Source organism: Mugil cephalus, chromosome 1 (genome assembly GCF_022458985.1).
Source record: "Mugil cephalus isolate CIBA_MC_2020 chromosome 1, CIBA_Mcephalus_1.1, whole genome shotgun sequence".
Taxonomy (NCBI): Eukaryota; Metazoa; Chordata; class Actinopteri; order Mugiliformes; family Mugilidae; genus Mugil; species Mugil cephalus.
In genome coordinates this window covers 31,257,965-31,276,073 of record NC_061770.1, presented here as the reverse complement: position 1 = coordinate 31,276,073, position 18,109 = coordinate 31,257,965, and the positions used below count along the sequence as shown (strand labels likewise).

The following is an 18,109-nucleotide window of genomic DNA, read 5'->3' as shown; positions in this document are numbered from 1 at the left end:
TGAGAATCCCTTCAATCATTTTCAGCTAAAATGCAAGAAAGTTGCATGCAGTTACAAAGTGGATTCTCTGGGTGTAGATTTAATAGAATTAAGAAGTTAAAATTTCTCAGTGAACTCTTTTAATCATGATACTTTCCGTCGTAGCAAGTGGCTCCCCAGTAGAGGCCTCACTCAGTCTCCTCTTAATTGTTCACACTCATACCTGTGACACGGACACAGATCAGAGTATCATAATCGTAAAAACAATATTCACAGAAACATAACATCTCCTGTCTGACAAAAAAAGAGGTTACCAGCTGAAGACTAAGGCTGATATTACTGTGCAGTTCCCAGTATCAAAGCCAGTTCTCAGGTCCAGGCCTGAATTAAAAGATCATGTGTGAACTTAAGCTGAACAGTCTCTGTGATGGGCTACTTCCTGAAATGAGACTTTTTAAATAGGTCTTTAGCTTCTACTGTACCACAGAGAGGAGCTGCTTGTACGTGTTCTTTTGCAACATTTTTGAAATAAAGGCCAATAGAATTCATGATGTGAAACTGAAGATGTGGGATCTCTGAGTGAATAGGGTTGATACCTTTTCAGTCTGTAGAAAATGTGAGGCTTTTAGTTATGCAAGTCATAATCTTTAACTCTATCACCATTATCAAGAGTACAGCTTTACAGCTTGGTCATATCATTTATTTGTTTGATAGACCGTCCATCCACCAGACAGCTTCAATAACCAAGGATAAGGCCGCCAAGGCCCCAGACTTTGTCTGCTTCCCAATCCACAGAGCACCAGACACTTATTTGTGGTGTCACAAGGCAATGCAACATGGAGCCAAATGTAGAAAAGTTTTTGAATGAAATGTCAGCAGGTAGAAATGACTGGCCCGGAAGAAGGTGTAGTGGTACTGAGCTGGACTGCAGACCGGGGTAGATATAATATGATGCTGAGCTTGATGGGTGGGTGGGCTTCAACCATGATGGGCGGGTTGCAGAGCAAGAGCTGACTGGATGGCCACACCCAGGCACTCAAAGACACTCAGAGCAAAGACTGGGAAAAGATATATATATATATTTAGTCATTATCTTAAATAAATGCCTGAATTTGTCTAGCCAATAATCTTGGTAAGTGAGACTCCTCACCTCAAAATAATTTTTACACTCACTTCAGTAAAAGGGAAGTTTATTCAAGCAGCAGCAAGAAAAAGCAAAGGAGAAGTTGCAACAGAGACTGACTTATTTTTGTTTCATGTGCTGTATAGTTTTCACAGTGTCACTCTTTGATGAACATTCTGTGGGATGCTGAATCACTGTGGAAGGCCTAACAACACAGATAAATGCATTTTATTACTGAATTAAATGTTACGCTAGCGCTGAATGAGTGATTAGAAATATGATCACAGTTTTGGTGAGAATCCCTTCAATCATTTTCAGCTGAAAAGCAAGAAAGTTGCATGCAGTTACAAAGTGGATTCTCTGGGTGTAGATTTAATAGAATTAAGAAGTTAAAAGATTCCAGAGACAGGGAAGTTATCACTTGAGAAGCAGCTGACAACATTGGGGAGGACAATCTTCCATCAGGACAATAAAGGTGAACAATAGCCTGCCTCCATCCCTAACCCTAACCCCAACCCTAGCATAATGCACTAAAAACAGAAGAAGTGGAAGAAGAAATAGAGATGTCAGACACAATAAAGACAGAGGAGACAACAGGGTCATCGTGGGCAGAGAGCATTCTGCAGTGAGACATACTGGCCAACAATTGGAGTCAAAAGGAAAACCTATCACGACAAGTTGAAATAATTCAGTTCAGTCATGTCTCTGAAAGAACATCTGGGGTAACATCCTCAAGTAACATCCTATTTCTAGGTGGAAGCACACTAATATGACCTTTTCTTTCCTAGAAGACTCAGAATTAGGGTTCACCTTGTGGACAGATGGATGGGTTACAAGCCTTTTGACTTTTTAATCTGTGGAGATGAAGACATTTTTATTAGAAGTTTCTATGTTGACATGTGTTCTGTTGTAATATTCAGCAGAAGTGGAAACTTTCAAGAGGATGATCCATGAGAGGAAAATACAAAACTTCACTCAATGTGATCAGCATTGATCATGAATCTATGTAGGGCAGACTTTTAAGAGACAGGGAAACAATACTTATTAAAATCAAGACATGTAACACACACTCACAGAGACACTTCTTTTAATGCTTCAGGCTTTTAATTTTGCAAAAATCAGTAAATATGAGTTCATTATGCAGAAGGAAGTTTTGCTAACAGCGTTCTTTTCATACCACATTCAGTCTGTTCTTATGAAAGGCACAAAGCCTCTGAGACGATCCAGCTTCTGTTGATTTGACTTGTCGCTTCACTCCTTTAGTTGCGTTACAGCGATGGAAGAAATATAAAGAGGCTCCAGAGTGATTAGCTTAAGAAATAAGAGCATGAAAACACAAACATCAGCACACATGCACCAGTGTTTGTGACAGATTCTTCTGTTTCAGGATTCATCTTAGTTTCTTGGCGCAGACAGATGGACGGCGTACATGACACTGCACATCATCCCAACACTTGGAAGCTGAAAGTACCAAAAACAACAAAAACAACATAAGTCCATCGTCATATAAACTAAAACCTGGTACTGACTATGTTTACATTGACAATATTTCCAGATTTAATTTTTATTAAAAAAAAAAAAAAAAAACCTGTTCACACTGAATCTTGAATTTACCAAATTTGTGGTGTTTGTCACTCAGCCTTTGTTTTTCCATTCATCAGTTAAACCTGTCACACATCGAGTACTCAAGTTAAATTAGTATTTACCTCCAAAATTAATTTGTATGCAGTGCTGTGCAGTGCTGTGGTTATTGGGCTCTCCAGGACACCACTTTGAATAGCGGAAAGGCGTTCCATCACTCCACAGCCACAATCTCTCCTAAAACACATCATAGACAATACAAATAGATTCTGAATTAATATATATCATTTATACACTGGATTAAAACACTATAGTCGTCTCCCATGGCCACTGTAATTACCAACAGAATAATATCAAAGCTCAAAGAGATATAGTCCCTCCATCGTATCCTCCTTCCAGTGGGACATGCCTGGAACACCTGTAATGGGAGGTGTCCTGGAGGCATCCTTAGCAGATGCCCAAACCACATCTATTTGCTTCTCTCGACATGGAGGAGCAGCGGTTTTACTTCCGAACTCCTTCCGAGTGTACAAGCTCCTGACGGCTCCCCTCACATCTGGTGTCCACCAGCAGGTCTGGGGGTTATTGCCACGACCGGCACCAACAACTTTGCTGCTGCAACGCGCAAGTCAGAGTTCAGTCGGAGGTGGGAGTTGAAGACCATCTTGACAGGTTCGTCCACCAGGGGTTTGCAGCAGACCCTCACTCATTTGGCACTGCCAGGTCTGCACAGCATCTTCCCCTGCCATCTGATCCAACTCACCACCAGGTGGTGATAAGTTGACAGCTCTGCTCCTCTTTCACCCGAGTGTCCAGAACATATGATTGCAGGTCAGATGATATGACTATAAAGTCAATCATCAACCTACGACCTAGGCAGTCATGGTGCCAAGAGCACTGATGAATAACCTTATCTTCAAAGATGGTGTTAGTTATGGAAAGACTGCGACTCACACAGAAGTCCAATAACTGTACACTGCACGATTAAGATTAGACAGGCCATTCATCCCAGTCACGTCCACCCAGCTCTCGCTGTCGTTGCCCATGTGGACGTTGAATTTCCCCAAGAGCACATTGGAGTCCCTAGTTGGGGCGCAATCCAGCGTCCGACCTAGGGCCTCCAAAAAGGGTGGGTACTCTGAGCTGCTGTCTGGTGCATAAGCAACTCCAGCAAAAAAAAGAGGATCCAACCCCTCTCAAAGACTTGGGTTTCAGAGCTGATGCTATGTGTCGAGGTGAGGCAGACTTTATCTAGTCTTCTACAAGCTCCAGTTCCTTCCCTGCCAAGAGACAGCTTCAATAACCAAGGTTAAGGCTGTCAAGGCCCCTGCCTATGTCTGCTTCGAAATCCACAGACCACTTAGTTCTGATGTCACAAGGCAATGCAACATGGAGCCAAATGTAGAAAAGTTTGTGAATGAAATGTCAGCAGGTAGAAATGACTGGCCCGGAAGAAGGTGTAGTGGTACCGAGCTGGACTGCAGACCGGGGTAGATATAATATGATGCCAGTTTGATGGGGGGGTGGGCTTCAACCATGATGGGCGGGTGGACTTCCAGTGTTCAAGCCAGTTGCAGAGCAAGAGCTGACTGGATGGCCACACCCAGGCACTCAAAGACACTCAGAGCAAAGACTGGGAAAAGATATATATATATATTTAGTCATTATCTTAAATAAATGCCTGAATTTGTCTAGCCAATAATCTTTGTAAGTGAGACTTGGTGTATGCAGATATCATTATTGTGATTTACCTACATGCTACATGTTTCTGCCTTCACCTCAAAATGATTTTTACACACACTTCAGTAAGAGGGAAGTTTATTCAAGCAGCAGCAAGAAAAAGCAAAGGAGAAGTTGCAACAGAGACTGACTTATTTTTGTTTCATGTGCTGTATAGTTTTCACAATGTCACTCTTTGATGAACATTCTGTGGGATGCTGAATCACTGTGGAAGGCCTAACAACACAGATAAATGCATTTTATTACCGAATTAAATGTTACGCTAGCGCTGAATAAGTGATTAGAAAAATGATCAGAGTTTTGGTGAGAATCCCTTCAATCATTTTCAGCTAAAATGCAAGAAAGTTGCATGCAGTTACAAAGTGGATTCTCTGGGTGTAGATTTAATAGAATTAAGAAGTTAAAATTTCTCAGTGAACTCTTTTAATCATGATACTTTCCGTCGTAGCAAGTGGCTCCCCAGTAGAGGCCTCACTCAGTCTCCTCTTAATTGTTCACACTCATACCTGTGACACGGACACAGATCAGAGTATCATAATCGTAAAAACAATATTCACAGAAACATAACATCTCCTGTCTGACAAAAAAAGAGGTTACCAGCTGAAGACTAAGGCTGATATTACTGTGCAGTTCCCAGTATCAAAGCCAGTTCTCAGGTCCAGGCCTGAATTAAAAGATCATGTGTGAACTTAAGCTGAACAGTCTCTGTGATGGGCTACTTCCTGAAATGAGACTTTTTAAATAGGTCTTTAGCTTCTACTGTACCACAGAGAGGAGCTGCTTGTACGTGTTCTTTTGCAACATTTTTGAAATAAAGGGCCAATAGAATTCATGATGTGAAACTGAAGATGTGGGATCTCTGAGTGAATAGGGTTGATACCTTTTCAGTCTGTAGAAAATGTGAGGCTTTTAGTTATGCAAGTCATAATCTTTAACTCTATCACCATTATCAAGAGTACAGCTTTACAGCTTGGTCATATCATTTATTTGTTTGATAGACCGTCCATCCACCAGACAGCTTCAATAACCAAGGATAAGGCCGCCAAGGCCCCAGACTTTGTCTGCTTCCCAATCCACAGAGCACCAGACACTTATTTGTGGTGTCACAAGGCAATGCAACATGGAGCCAAATGTAGAAAAGTTTTTGAATGAAATGTCAGCAGGTAGAAATGACTGGCCCGGAAGAAGGTGTAGTGGTACTGAGCTGGACTGCAGACCGGGGTAGATATAATATGATGCTGAGCTTGATGGGTGGGTGGGCTTCAACCATGATGGGCGGGTTGCAGAGCAAGAGCTGACTGGATGGCCACACCCAGGCACTCAAAGACACTCAGAGCAAAGACTGGGAAAAGATATATATATATATTTAGTCATTATCTTAAATAAATGCCTGAATTTGTCTAGCCAATAATCTTGGTAAGTGAGACTCCTCACCTCAAAATAATTTTTACACTCACTTCAGTAAAAGGGAAGTTTATTCAAGCAGCAGCAAGAAAAAGCAAAGGAGAAGTTGCAACAGAGACTGACTTATTTTTGTTTCATGTGCTGTATAGTTTTCACAGTGTCACTCTTTGATGAACATTCTGTGGGATGCTGAATCACTGTGGAAGGCCTAACAACACAGATAAATGCATTTTATTACTGAATTAAATGTTACGCTAGCGCTGAATGAGTGATTAGAAATATGATCACAGTTTTGGTGAGAATCCCTTCAATCATTTTCAGCTGAAAAGCAAGAAAGTTGCATGCAGTTACAAAGTGGATTCTCTGGGTGTAGATTTAATAGAATTAAGAAGTTAAAAGATTCCAGAGACAGGGAAGTTATCACTTGAGAAGCAGCTGACAACATTGGGGAGGACAATCTTCCATCAGGACAATAAAGGTGAACAATAGCCTGCCTCCATCCCTAACCCTAACCCCAACCCTAGCATAATGCACTAAAAACAGAAGAAGTGGAAGAAGAAATAGAGATGTCAGACACAATAAAGACAGAGGAGACAACAGGGTCATCGTGGGCAGAGAGCATTCTGCAGTGAGACATACTGGCCAACAATTGGAGTCAAAAGGAAAACCTATCACGACAAGTTGAAATAATTCAGTTCAGTCATGTCTCTGAAAGAACATCTGGGGTAACATCCTCAAGTAACATCCTATTTCTAGGTGGAAGCACACTAATATGACCTTTTCTTTCCTAGAAGACTCAGAATTAGGGTTCACCTTGTGGACAGATGGATGGGTTACAAGCCTTTTGACTTTTTAATCTGTGGAGATGAAGACATTTTTATTAGAAGTTTCTATGTTGACATGTGTTCTGTTGTAATATTCAGCAGAAGTGGAAACTTTCAAGAGGATGATCCATGAGAGGAAAATACAAAACTTCACTCAATGTGATCAGCATTGATCATGAATCTATGTAGGGCAGACTTTTAAGAGACAGGGAAACAATACTTATTAAAATCAAGACATGTAACACACACTCACAGAGACACTTCTTTTAATGCTTCAGGCTTTTAATTTTGCAAAAATCAGTAAATATGAGTTCATTATGCAGAAGGAAGTTTTGCTAACAGCGTTCTTTTCATACCACATTCAGTCTGTTCTTATGAAAGGCACAAAGCCTCTGAGACGATCCAGCTTCTGTTGATTTGACTTGTCGCTTCACTCCTTTAGTTGCGTTACAGCGATGGAAGAAATATAAAGAGGCTCCAGAGTGATTAGCTTAAGAAATAAGAGCATGAAAACACAAACATCAGCACACATGCACCAGTGTTTGTGACAGATTCTTCTGTTTCAGGATTCATCTTAGTTTCTGGCGCAGACAGATGGATGGCGTACATGACACTGCACATCATCCCAACACTTGGAAGCTGAAAGTACCAAAAACAACAAAAACAACATAAGTCCATCGTCATATAAACTAAAACCTGGTACTGACTATGTTTACATTGACAATATTTCCAGATTTAATTTTTATTAAAAAAAAAAAAAAAAAAACCTGTTCACACTGAATCTTGAATTTACCAAATTTGCGGTGTTTGTCACTCAGCCTTTGTTTTTCCATTCATCAGTTAAACCTGTCACACATCGAGTACTCAAGTTAAATTAGTATTTACCTCCAAAATTAATTCGTATGCAGTGCTGTGCAGTGCTGTGGTTATTGGGCTCTCCAGGACACCACTTTGAATAGCGGAAAGGCGTTCCATCACTCCACAGCCACAATCTCTCCTAAAACACATTATAGACAATACAAATAGATTCTGAATTAATATATATCATTTATACACTGGATTAAAACACTATAGTCTTCTCCCATGGCCACTGTAATTACCAACAGAATAATATCAAAGCCATTCATAAATCAGTTTTCAAAAATATCAGATAACTCAATAAACTGGACCAAATCCACCATCCTCCCATTGAAACTAGATGACTGCATCCCCACATGCAGCCCCTACCGTATCTGTTGGAAACATCAGATACATCAGATAGATATTTCCACCAGGCTGTCACAGTTGACACACAAATGCATTAAATTAAAATATGTCAAATGAAGATAGATGACTGGAGGACTGGAGGAGCACAGGAGGAGGCGGTAAATACAAACTACGATAATCTGTTCGTTTTAAATTATGAAATAAATACCTGTTGACAATCACTGCCTCCAATAAATGTTTCTGGATACGCACGAGTGCGTGTCCATATCAGCCTCTGGATCATACGGTATTCTAAGGTATTACGGACCGATGCAAGGTTTCCACCCAGGGACTGACAGTTTTTCTGCAGTGGAGATGAACAGAGACAAATGAGAGTTGTTGAAGCAAAAGTAGGACTCACAACAAAAAGGATGCAAAACATAACAAAATAACCCCAGTGATTACCTCAGCTCGAGCCCAAGTCATGGGTGTGGGAATGTAGATGAAATAGCGTCCTTTGTACTTAGACCAACCAGGACAATATCTGTACCTCCCAATCACGCAGCTCCATGCTGAAAATAGTCTCCAGTTAAAGGTTTATGATATAGACTTTAATAGGAACGTAATATAGAAATGTGAGTCTTTGCCGAAGGTACATTTTCAGTTCTCTGTTAGTATCTATCTATTTTGGGACTGAACCATTCTTAATTACAAATCAAGATTTTTTTGGGAAGCTAAACACCAACGCAAGTCTGACTGCAACAAATCAAAGCAACAACATGCATCAAATGTCAGAAGAAATACCCACTGAGGGTGTTTCTGGAGGAGCTGTAAGAGATTTTCGTAGCATTCATTAGCTACTGTAAAGGGTCATGTTACTGTATGCAGATGATACTCTAAGATATACTCACCATCAGCTCCAGTCAAAGTCAACACCACACAAACAAACACAATCAGTGGCAGAGTCTTCATTGTGGAGATGATGCTGATTTCTAGATTCCGTCAAGAGAACCACACGTTAGAAATATTTAACAGCAACATAATGAACATTCAATAAAAGAAAAAAATGAAAAGACTTGGTAGCAGACCTGCAGCAGAGTGATTCTCTCTTCTTTGTTCTCTCTACCAGCCTGAAGCCGCAACATTTCAAGAGAAAGCACAGCTCTTAAATAGTTACGTATTTCATCACCTCTCACTAAATGAGGAACTTGTAGAAGTCAACATGGAGAGAAACACCATCATCAGATCATGCATGGTCAGGACACCAATCTACATAATTCAAAAGTTTGGTAACCAATAATGTTTGTGTTATATAAAAGATTAAACATCCATAAACTTGCAGAGTCACAGTTATTAAGCTTTAATTTGCATTTCCATGTCTCAGTCCTAGTCACAGTTGAAACTGGAGGCAGAGTCACCACAAGTGGACAGGTCCCAAGCTGGAAGGGGGCTTCTAAATACCCTTTCTAAATGACCTTTTAAATAGGTCATTAGCTTTTACTGCAGCACAGAGAGGAGCTGCTTGTACATGTTCTTTTGCAACATTTTTGAAATAAAGGGGCAATAAAATTCATGATGTGAAACTGAGGATGTGGGATCTCCGAGTGAATAGGGTTGATACCTTTTCAGTCTGTAGAAAATGTGAGGCTTTTAGTGATGCAAGTCAGAATCGTTAACTCTAACACCATTATCCAGAGTACAGCTTTACAGCTTGGACATGTCATTTATTTTTTTGATAGACTGTGCATCCACCAGATTCCATCACACTTTCTTCTGCTCATGTCTCTCTTCTGTCTGACAATGCTTCTAATGTTTGGCACATGCTGCATGTGCATGTCTTGGGACATGACTCATTATATTTTTCTGCTTTGCAGTCGCCACCATTTCACCACAGTGGAAACTGTCGCTATCACAGAAAACTGATGTGTTGGTACCCTATGCATCGCACCGTGTGAGGAAGTTAGTCATTAATGAGAAGTCACATTAGTCTAGAAACAGGCCAGATGTAAAGATATGAAATTCACGTCTTCAAAATCTTTTTAATCATCGCTTCAAGGCCTAATTTGGCAATTTTACTGTGATGATATTCAATCAGACGGCCCCTGGTGCTGCCAGGTCAGATGGGAGATATAATCCCTCCATCACATCCTCCTACCAGTGGGACATGCCTGGAACACCTGTAATGGGAGGTGTCCTGGAGGCATCCTTAGCAGATGCCCAAACCACATCTATTTGCTTCTCTCGACATGGAGGAGCAGTGGTTTTACTCTGAACTCCTTCCGAGTGTACAAGTTCCACAAAACTTCACTCAATGTGATCAGCATTGATCATGAATCTATGTAGGGCAGACTTTTAAGAGACAGGGAAACAATACTTATTAAAATCAAGACATGTAACACAAACTCACAGAGACACAGCTTTTAATGCTTCAGGCTTTTAATTTTGCAAAAATCAGTAAATATGAGTTCATTATGCAGAAGGAAGTTTTGCTAACAGCGTTCTTTTCATAACACATTCGGTCTGTTCTTATGAAAGGGCACAAAGCCTCTGAGACGAACCAGCTTCTGTTGATTTGACTTGTCGCTTCACTCCTTTAGTTGCGTTACAGCGATGGAAGAAATATAAAGAGGCTCCAGAGTGATTAGCTTAAGAAATAAGAGCATGAAAACACAAACATCAGCACACATCCACCAGTGTTTGTGACAAGTTCTTCTGTTTCAGGATTCATCGTAGTTTCTTGGCGCAGACAGATGGACGGCGTACATGATACTGCACATCATCCCAACACTTGGAAGCTGAAAGTACCAAAAACAACAAAAACAAAATAAGTCCATCGTCATATAAACTAAAACCTGGTACTGACTATGTTTACATTGACAATATTTCCAGATTTAATTTTTATTAAAAAAAAAAAAAAACCTGTTCACACTGAATCTTGCATTTACAAAATTTGTGGTGTTTGTCACTCAGCCTTTGTTTTTCCATTCATCAGTTAAACCTGTAACACATCGAGTACTCAGGCTAAATTAGTATTTACCTCCAAAAGTAATTTGTATGCAGTGCTGTGCAGTGCTGTGGTTATTGGGCTCTCCAGGACACCACTTTGAATAGCGGAAAGGCGTTCCATCCCTCCACAGCCACAATCTCTCCTAAAACACATTATAGACAATACAAATAGATTCTGAATTAATATATATCATTTATACACTGGATTAAAACACTATAGTCGTCTCCCATGGCCACTGTAATTACCAACAGAATAATATCAAAGCTCAAAGAGATATAGTCCCTCCATCGTATCCTCCTTCCAGTGGGACATGCCTGGAACACCTGTAATGGGAGGTGTCCTGGAGGCATCCTTAGCAGATGCCCAAACCACATCTATTTGCTTCTCTCGACATGGAGGAGCAGCGGTTTTACTTCCGAACTCCTTCCGAGTGTACAAGCTCCTGACGGCTCCCCTCACATCTGGTGTCCACCAGCAGGTCTGGGGGTTATTGCCACGACCGGCACCAACAACTTTCCTGCTGCAACGCGCAAGTCAGAGTTCAGTCGGAGGTGGGAGTTGAAGACCATCTTGACAGTTTGGTCCACCAGGGGTTTGCAGCAGACCCTCACTCATTTGGCACTGCCAGGTCTGCACAGCATCTTCCCCTGCCATCTGATCCAACTCACCACCAGGTGGTGATAAGTTGACAGCTCTGCTCCTCTTTCACCCGAGTGTCCAGAACATATGATTGCAGGTCAGATGATATGACTATAAAGTCAATCATCAACCTACGACCTAGGCAGTCATGGTGCCAAGAGCACTGATGAATAACCTTATCTTCAAGGATGGTGTTAGTTATGGAAAGACTGCGACTCACACAGAAGTCCAATAACTGTACACTGCACGATTAAGATTAGACAGGCCATTCATCCCAGTCACGTCCACCCAGCTCTCGCTGTCGTTGCCCATGTGGACGTTGAATTTCCCCAAGAGCACAGTGGAGTCCCCAGTTGGGGCGCAATCCAGCGTCCGACCTAGGGCCTCCATAAAGGGTGGGTACTCTGAGCTGCTGTTTGGTGCATAAGCAACTCCAGCAAAAAAAAGAGGATCCAACCCCTCTCAAAAACTTGGGTTTCAGAGCTGACGCTATGTGTCGAGGTGAGGCAGACTTTATCTAGTCTTCTACAAGCTCCAGTTCCTTCCCTGCCAAGAGACAGCTTCAATAACCAAGGTTAAGGCTGCCAAGGCCCCCGCCTTTGTCTGCTTCGAAATCCACAGACCACTTAGTTCTGATGTCACAAGGCAATGCAACATGGAGCCAAATGTAGAAAAGTTTGTGAATGAAATGTCAGCAGGTAGAAATGACTGGCCCGGAAGAAGGTGTAGTGGTACCGAGCTGGACTGGAGACCGGGGTAGATATAATATGATGCTGAGCTTGATGGGGGGGTGGGCTTCAACCATGATGGGCAGGTGGGCTTCCAGTGTTCAAGCCAGTTGCAGAGCAAGAGCTGACTGGATGGCCACACCCAGGCACTCAAAGACACTCAGAGCAAAGACTGGGAAAAGATATATATATATATTTAGTCATTATCTTAAATAAATGCCTGAATTTGTCTAGCCAATAATCTTGGTAAGTGAGACTTGGTGTATGCAGATATCATTATTGTGATTTACCTACATGCTACATGTTTCTGCCTTCACCTCAAAATGATTTTTACACACACTTCAGTAAGTGGGAAGTTTATTCAAGCAGCAGCAAGAAAAAGCAAAGGAGAAGTTGCAACAGTGACTGACTTATTTTTGTTTCATGTGCTGTATAGTTTTCACAATGTCACTCTTTGATGAACATTCTGTGGGATGCTGAATCACTGTGGAAGGCCTAACAACACAGATAAATGCATTTTATTACCGAATTAAATGTTACGCTAGCGCTGAATAAGTGATTAGAAAAATGATCAGAGTTTTGGTGAGAATCCCTTCAATCATTTTCAGCTAAAATGCAAGAAAGTTGCATGCAGTTACAAAGTGGATTCTCTGGGTGTAGATTTAATAGAATTAAGATGTTAAAATTTCTCAGTGAACTCTTTTAATCATGATACTTTCCATCGTAGCAAGTGGCTCCCAAGTAGAGGCCTCACTCAGTCTCCTCTTAATTGTTCACACTCATACCTGTGACACGGACACAGATCAGAGTATCATAATCGTAAAAACAATATTCACAGAAACATAACATCTCCTGTCTGACAAAAAAAGAGGTTACCAGCTGAAGACTAAGGCTGATATTACTGTGCAGTTCCCAGTATCAAAGCCAGTTCTCAGGTCCAGGCCTGAATTAAAAGATCATGTGTCAGCTTATGCTGGACAGTCTTTGTGCTGGGCTACTTCCTGAAATGAGACCTTTTAAATAGGTCATTACCTTCTACTGCAGCACAGAGATTAGCTGCTTGTACGTGTTCTTTTGCAACATTTTTGAAATAAAGGGCCAATAGAATTCATGATGTGAAACTGAAGATGTGGGATCTCTGAGTGAATAGGGTTGATACCTTTTCAGTCTGTAGAAAATGTGAGGCTTTTAGTGATGCAAGTCATAATCTTTAACTCTATCACCATTATCAAGAGTACAGCTTTACAGCTTGGTCATATCATTTCTTTTTTTGATAGACCGTCCATCCACCAGACGGCTTCAATAACCAAGGATAAGGCCGCCAAGGCCCCAGACTTTGTCTGCTTCCCAATCCACAGAGCCCCAGACACTTATTTGTGGTGTCACAAGGCAATGCAACATGGAGCCAAATGTAGAAAAGTTTGTGAATGAAATGTCAGCAGGTAGAAATGGCTGGCCCGGAAGAAGGTGTAGTGGTACTGAGCTGGACTGGAGACCGGGGTAGATATAATATGATGCTGAGGTTAATGGGTGGGTGGGCTTCAACCATGATGGGCGGGTGGGCTTCCAGTGTTCAAGCCAGTTGCAGAGCAAGAGCTGACTGGATGGCCACACCCAGGCACTCAAAGACACTCAGAGCAAAGACTGGGAAAAGATATATATATTTAGTCATTATCTTAAATAAATGCCTGAATTTGTCTAGCCAATAATCTTGGTATGTGAGACTTGGTGTATGCAGATATCATTATTGTGATTTACCTGATGCTACATGTTTCTCCCTTCACCTCAAAATGATTTTTACACAAACTTCAGGAAGTTTATTCAAGCAGCAGCAAGAAAAAGAAAAGAAGTTGCAACACTGACTATAAGTGTTAAAAGTTATTTTTGTTTCATGTGCTGCATAGTTTTCACAATGTCTTGATGTTCTTTGATGAACATTCTGTGGGATGCTGAATCACTGTGGAAGGCCTAACAACACAGATAAATGCATTTTATTACCAAATTAAATGTTAAGCTAGCGCTGAATGAGTGATTAGAAACATGATCACAGTTTTGGTGAGAATCCCTTCAATCATTTTCAGCTGGAAAGCAAGAAAGTTGGATGCAGTTACAAAGTGGATTCTCTGGGTGTAGATTTAATAGAATTAAGAAGTTAAAATATTCCAGAGACAGGGAAGTAATCACTTGAGAAGCAGCTGACAACATTGGGGAGGAAAATCTTCCATCAGGACAATAAATGTGAACGATAGCCTGCCTCTATCCCTATCCCTAACCCCAACCCTAGCATAATGCACTAAAAACAGAAGAAGTAGAAGAAGAAATAGAGATGTCAGACACAATAAAGACAGAGGAGACAACAGGGTCATCGTGGGCAGAGAGCATCCTGCAGTGAGACATACTGGCCAACAGTTGGAGTCAAAAGGAAAACCTATCACGACAAGTTGAAATAATTCAGTTCAGTCATGTCTCTGAAAGAACATCCGTGGTAACATCCTCAAGTAACTTCCTATTTCTAGGTGGAAGCACATTAATATGACCTTTTCTTTTCTAGAAGACTCAGAACCAGGGTTCAATGGCAAATGATCTTACTTTTGTTTATAGCCCTACAACCCGCTCTACCTACTGAGCCACAGTCGCCCAAAGTTAAACTGAGGATAATAGTTAGAATATGTAGTTTCCAACCTATTAAGCAGTCATCATAGGTTTTAAATTTCTGTATGTCTAGTGGCTCAGGACACAACCATATTTGGTTATTGCCTCCAGGCTATTTCTGTCTCTTAAAGTGAATGAACTGATCTAGTTTAATGAAATCTTTATCCAAAGACAAGCTCTACACAGTAATCACTACGAACTACCTTAAACCTCCAAACTGTTAATGACCATCTCATCAGCCTCTAGTCCTGCAGTGGATGAGCTGATAAAATTAACTACAGCACCACCTTGTGGACAGATGGATGGGATACAAGCTACCTGTCAGGGCATCAACTATTACTGTAAAGCCTTTTGACTTTTTAATCTGTGGAGATGAAGACATTTTTATTAGAAGTTTCTATGTTGACATGTGTTCTGTTGTAATATTCAGCAGAAGTGGAAACTTTCAAGAGGATGATCCATGAAAGGAAAATACAAAACTTCACTCAATGTGATCAGCATTGATCATGAATCTATGTAGGGCAGACTTTTAAGAGACAGGTAAATAATACTTATTAAAATCAAGATATGTAACGCACACTCACAGAGACGCTTCTTTTAATGCTTCAGGCTTTTAATTTAGCAAAAATCAGTAAATATGAGTTCATTATGCAGAAGGAAGTTTTGCTAACAGCGTTCTTTTCATACCACATTCAGTCTGTTCTTATGAAAGGCACAAAGCCTCTGAGACGATCCAGCTTTTGTTGATTTGACTTGTCGCTTCACTCCTTTAGTTGCGTTACAGCGATGGAAGAAATATAAAGAGGCTCCAGAGTGATTAGCTTAAGAAATAAGAGCATGAAAACACAAACATCAGCACACATCCACCAGTGTTTGTGACAGATTCTTCCGTTTCAGGATTCATCTTAGTTTCTTGGCGCAGACAGATGGACGGCGTACATGACACTGCACATCATCCCAACACTTGGAAGCTGAAAGTACCACAAACAATAAAAACAAAATAAGTCCATCGTCATAAAAACTAAAACCTGGTACTGACTATGTTTACATTGACAATATTTCCAGATTTAATTTTTATTAAAAAAAAAAAAAAAACCTGTTCACACTGAATCTTGCATTTACAAAATTTGTGGTGTTTGTCACTCAGCCTTTGTTTTTCCATTCATCAGTTAAACCTGTCACACATCGAGTACTCAAGTTAAATTAGTATTTACCTCCAAAATTAATTCGTATGCAGTGCTGTGTAGTGCTGTGGTTATTGGGCTCTCCAGGACACCACTTTGAATAGCGGAAAGGCGTTCCATCACTCCACAGCCACAATCTCTCCTAAAACACATTATAGACAATACAAATAGATTCTGAATTAATATATATCATTTATACACTGGATTAAAACACTATAGTCTTCTCCCATGGCCACTGTAATTACCAACAGAATAATATCAAAGCCATTCATAAATCAGTTTTCAAAAATATCAGATAACTCAATAAACTGGACCAAATCCACCATCCTCCCATTGAAACTAGATGACTGCATCCCCACATGCAGCCCCTACCGTATCTGTTGGAAACATCAGATACATCAGATAGATATTTCCACCAGGCTGTCACAGTTGACACACAAATGCATTAAATTAAAATATGTCACATGAAGATAGATGACTGGAGGACTAGAGGAGCACAGGAGGAGGCGGTAAATACAAACTACGATAATCTGTTCATTTTAAATTATAAAATAAATACCTGTTGACAATCACTGCCTCCAATAAATGTTTCTGGATACGAATGAGTGCGTGTCCATATCATCCTCTGGATCATGTGGTATTCATAGATGTTACGGACCGATGCAAGGTTTCCACCCAGGGACTGACAGTTTTTCTGCAGTGGAGATGAACAGAGACAAATGAGAGTTGTTGAAGCAAAAGTAGGACTCACAACAAAAAGGATGCAAAACATAACAAAATAACCCCAGTGATTACCTCAGCTCGAGCCCAAGTCATGGGTGTGGGAATGTAGATGAAATAGCGCCCATTGTAGCGAGTCCAACCAGGACAATATCTGTACCTCCTAATCACGCAGCTCCATGCTGAAAATAGTCTCCAGTTAAAGGTTTATGATATAGACTTTAATAGGAACGTTATATACAAATGTGAGTCTTTGCCAAGGGGAAAATTTTCAGTTCTCTGTTAGTATCTATCTATTTTGGGACTGAACCATTCTTAATTACAAATCAAGATTTTTTTGGGAAGCTAAACACCAACACTAGTCTGACTGCAAAAAATCAAAGCAACAACATGCATCAAATGTTAGAAGAAATACCCACTGAGGGTGTTTCTGGAGGAGCTGTAAAAGATTTTCGTAGCATTCATTAGCTGCTGTAAAGGGTCATGTATGTACTGTATGCAGATGATACTCTAAGATATACTCACCATCAGCTCCAGTCAAACTCAACACCACACAAACAAACACAATCAGTGGCAGAGTCTTCATTGCGGAGATGATGCTGATTTCTAGATTCAGTCAAGAGAACCACACGTTAGAAATATTTAACAGCAACGTAATGAACATTCAATAAAAGAAAAAAATGAAAAGACTTGGTAGCAGACCTGTAGCAGAGTGATTCTCTCTTCTTTGTTCTCTCTACTAGCCTGAAGTCACAACATTTCAAGAGAAAGCACAGCTCTTAAATAGTTACGTATTTCATCACCTCTCACTAAATGAGGAACTCGTATAAGTCAACATGGAGAGAAATACCATTATCAGATAATGCATGGTCAGGACACCAATCTACATGAACCGAAAGTTTGGTAACCAATAATGTTTGCGTTATCATCCATAAACTTGAGGAGTCACAATTATTAAGCTTTAATTTGCATTTCCATGTCTCAGTCCTAGTCACAGTTGAAGCTGGAGGCAGATTCACCACAAGTGGACAGGTCCCAAGCTGGAAGGGGGCTTCCAGAGACAGGTGATATTGGTCCATATCAATTACAGTGATTTGAACCCCTACAGATACTGCAATGACAAAATGTTGGGATTCTCCCTAATGGGGCCCCTTATAGCTGGCTTTCTACTGAGGTGAATCCAACTCTCAGGACACACACAGAAAGAAAAACGAAAAAAGAGGATGAAAAACAAAATGAGACAGTCGTAAGTATGACTGGGTGTCACAATAAAAGTAGTTATTGCCACATGTCCCTTTGTCCCAGTCCCACTAAGCATCAGAAAAGTGTATTGTCATTGATGA

The 18,109-nt window shown here is 40.6% G+C and overlaps 3 protein-coding genes across 4 annotated transcripts in view; all 3 read right to left on the bottom strand.

Annotated features, from left to right (window-relative positions):
- Positions 1-18,109, bottom strand: part of LOC125016187 (ladderlectin-like) — a 60,516-nt gene that overhangs the window by 17,905 nt on the left and 24,502 nt on the right. The window lies entirely within an intron of this gene.
- Positions 2,188-9,020, bottom strand: LOC125016370 (ladderlectin-like). Of its 2 annotated transcripts, none has more exons than XM_047598843.1 (6): positions 8,925-9,002; positions 8,748-8,828; positions 8,302-8,408; positions 8,066-8,200; positions 7,537-7,648; positions 2,188-2,563 (listed from the first exon to the last, which is right to left on the bottom strand). In XM_047598843.1, exons 2-6 carry the CDS (start codon positions 8,806-8,808, stop codon positions 2,493-2,495), a joined length of 486 nt encoding a protein of 161 aa, XP_047454799.1. In that variant the 5' UTR covers positions 8,809-8,828; positions 8,925-9,002; the 3' UTR covers positions 2,188-2,492. The 2 variants fall into 2 exon arrangements, with proteins under 2 accessions (XP_047454799.1, XP_047454807.1); XM_047598851.1 differs by lacking the exon at positions 2,188-2,563 and adding an exon at positions 6,916-7,290 and having other exon boundaries at positions 8,925-9,020.
- On the bottom strand, positions 15,458-17,547 carry LOC125016367 (ladderlectin-like). The gene is made up of 6 exons (XM_047598830.1): positions 17,469-17,547; positions 17,292-17,372; positions 16,842-16,948; positions 16,606-16,740; positions 16,077-16,188; positions 15,458-15,833 (listed from the first exon to the last, which is right to left on the bottom strand). Exons 2-6 carry the CDS (start codon positions 17,350-17,352, stop codon positions 15,763-15,765), a joined length of 486 nt encoding a protein of 161 aa, XP_047454786.1. The 5' UTR covers positions 17,353-17,372; positions 17,469-17,547; the 3' UTR covers positions 15,458-15,762.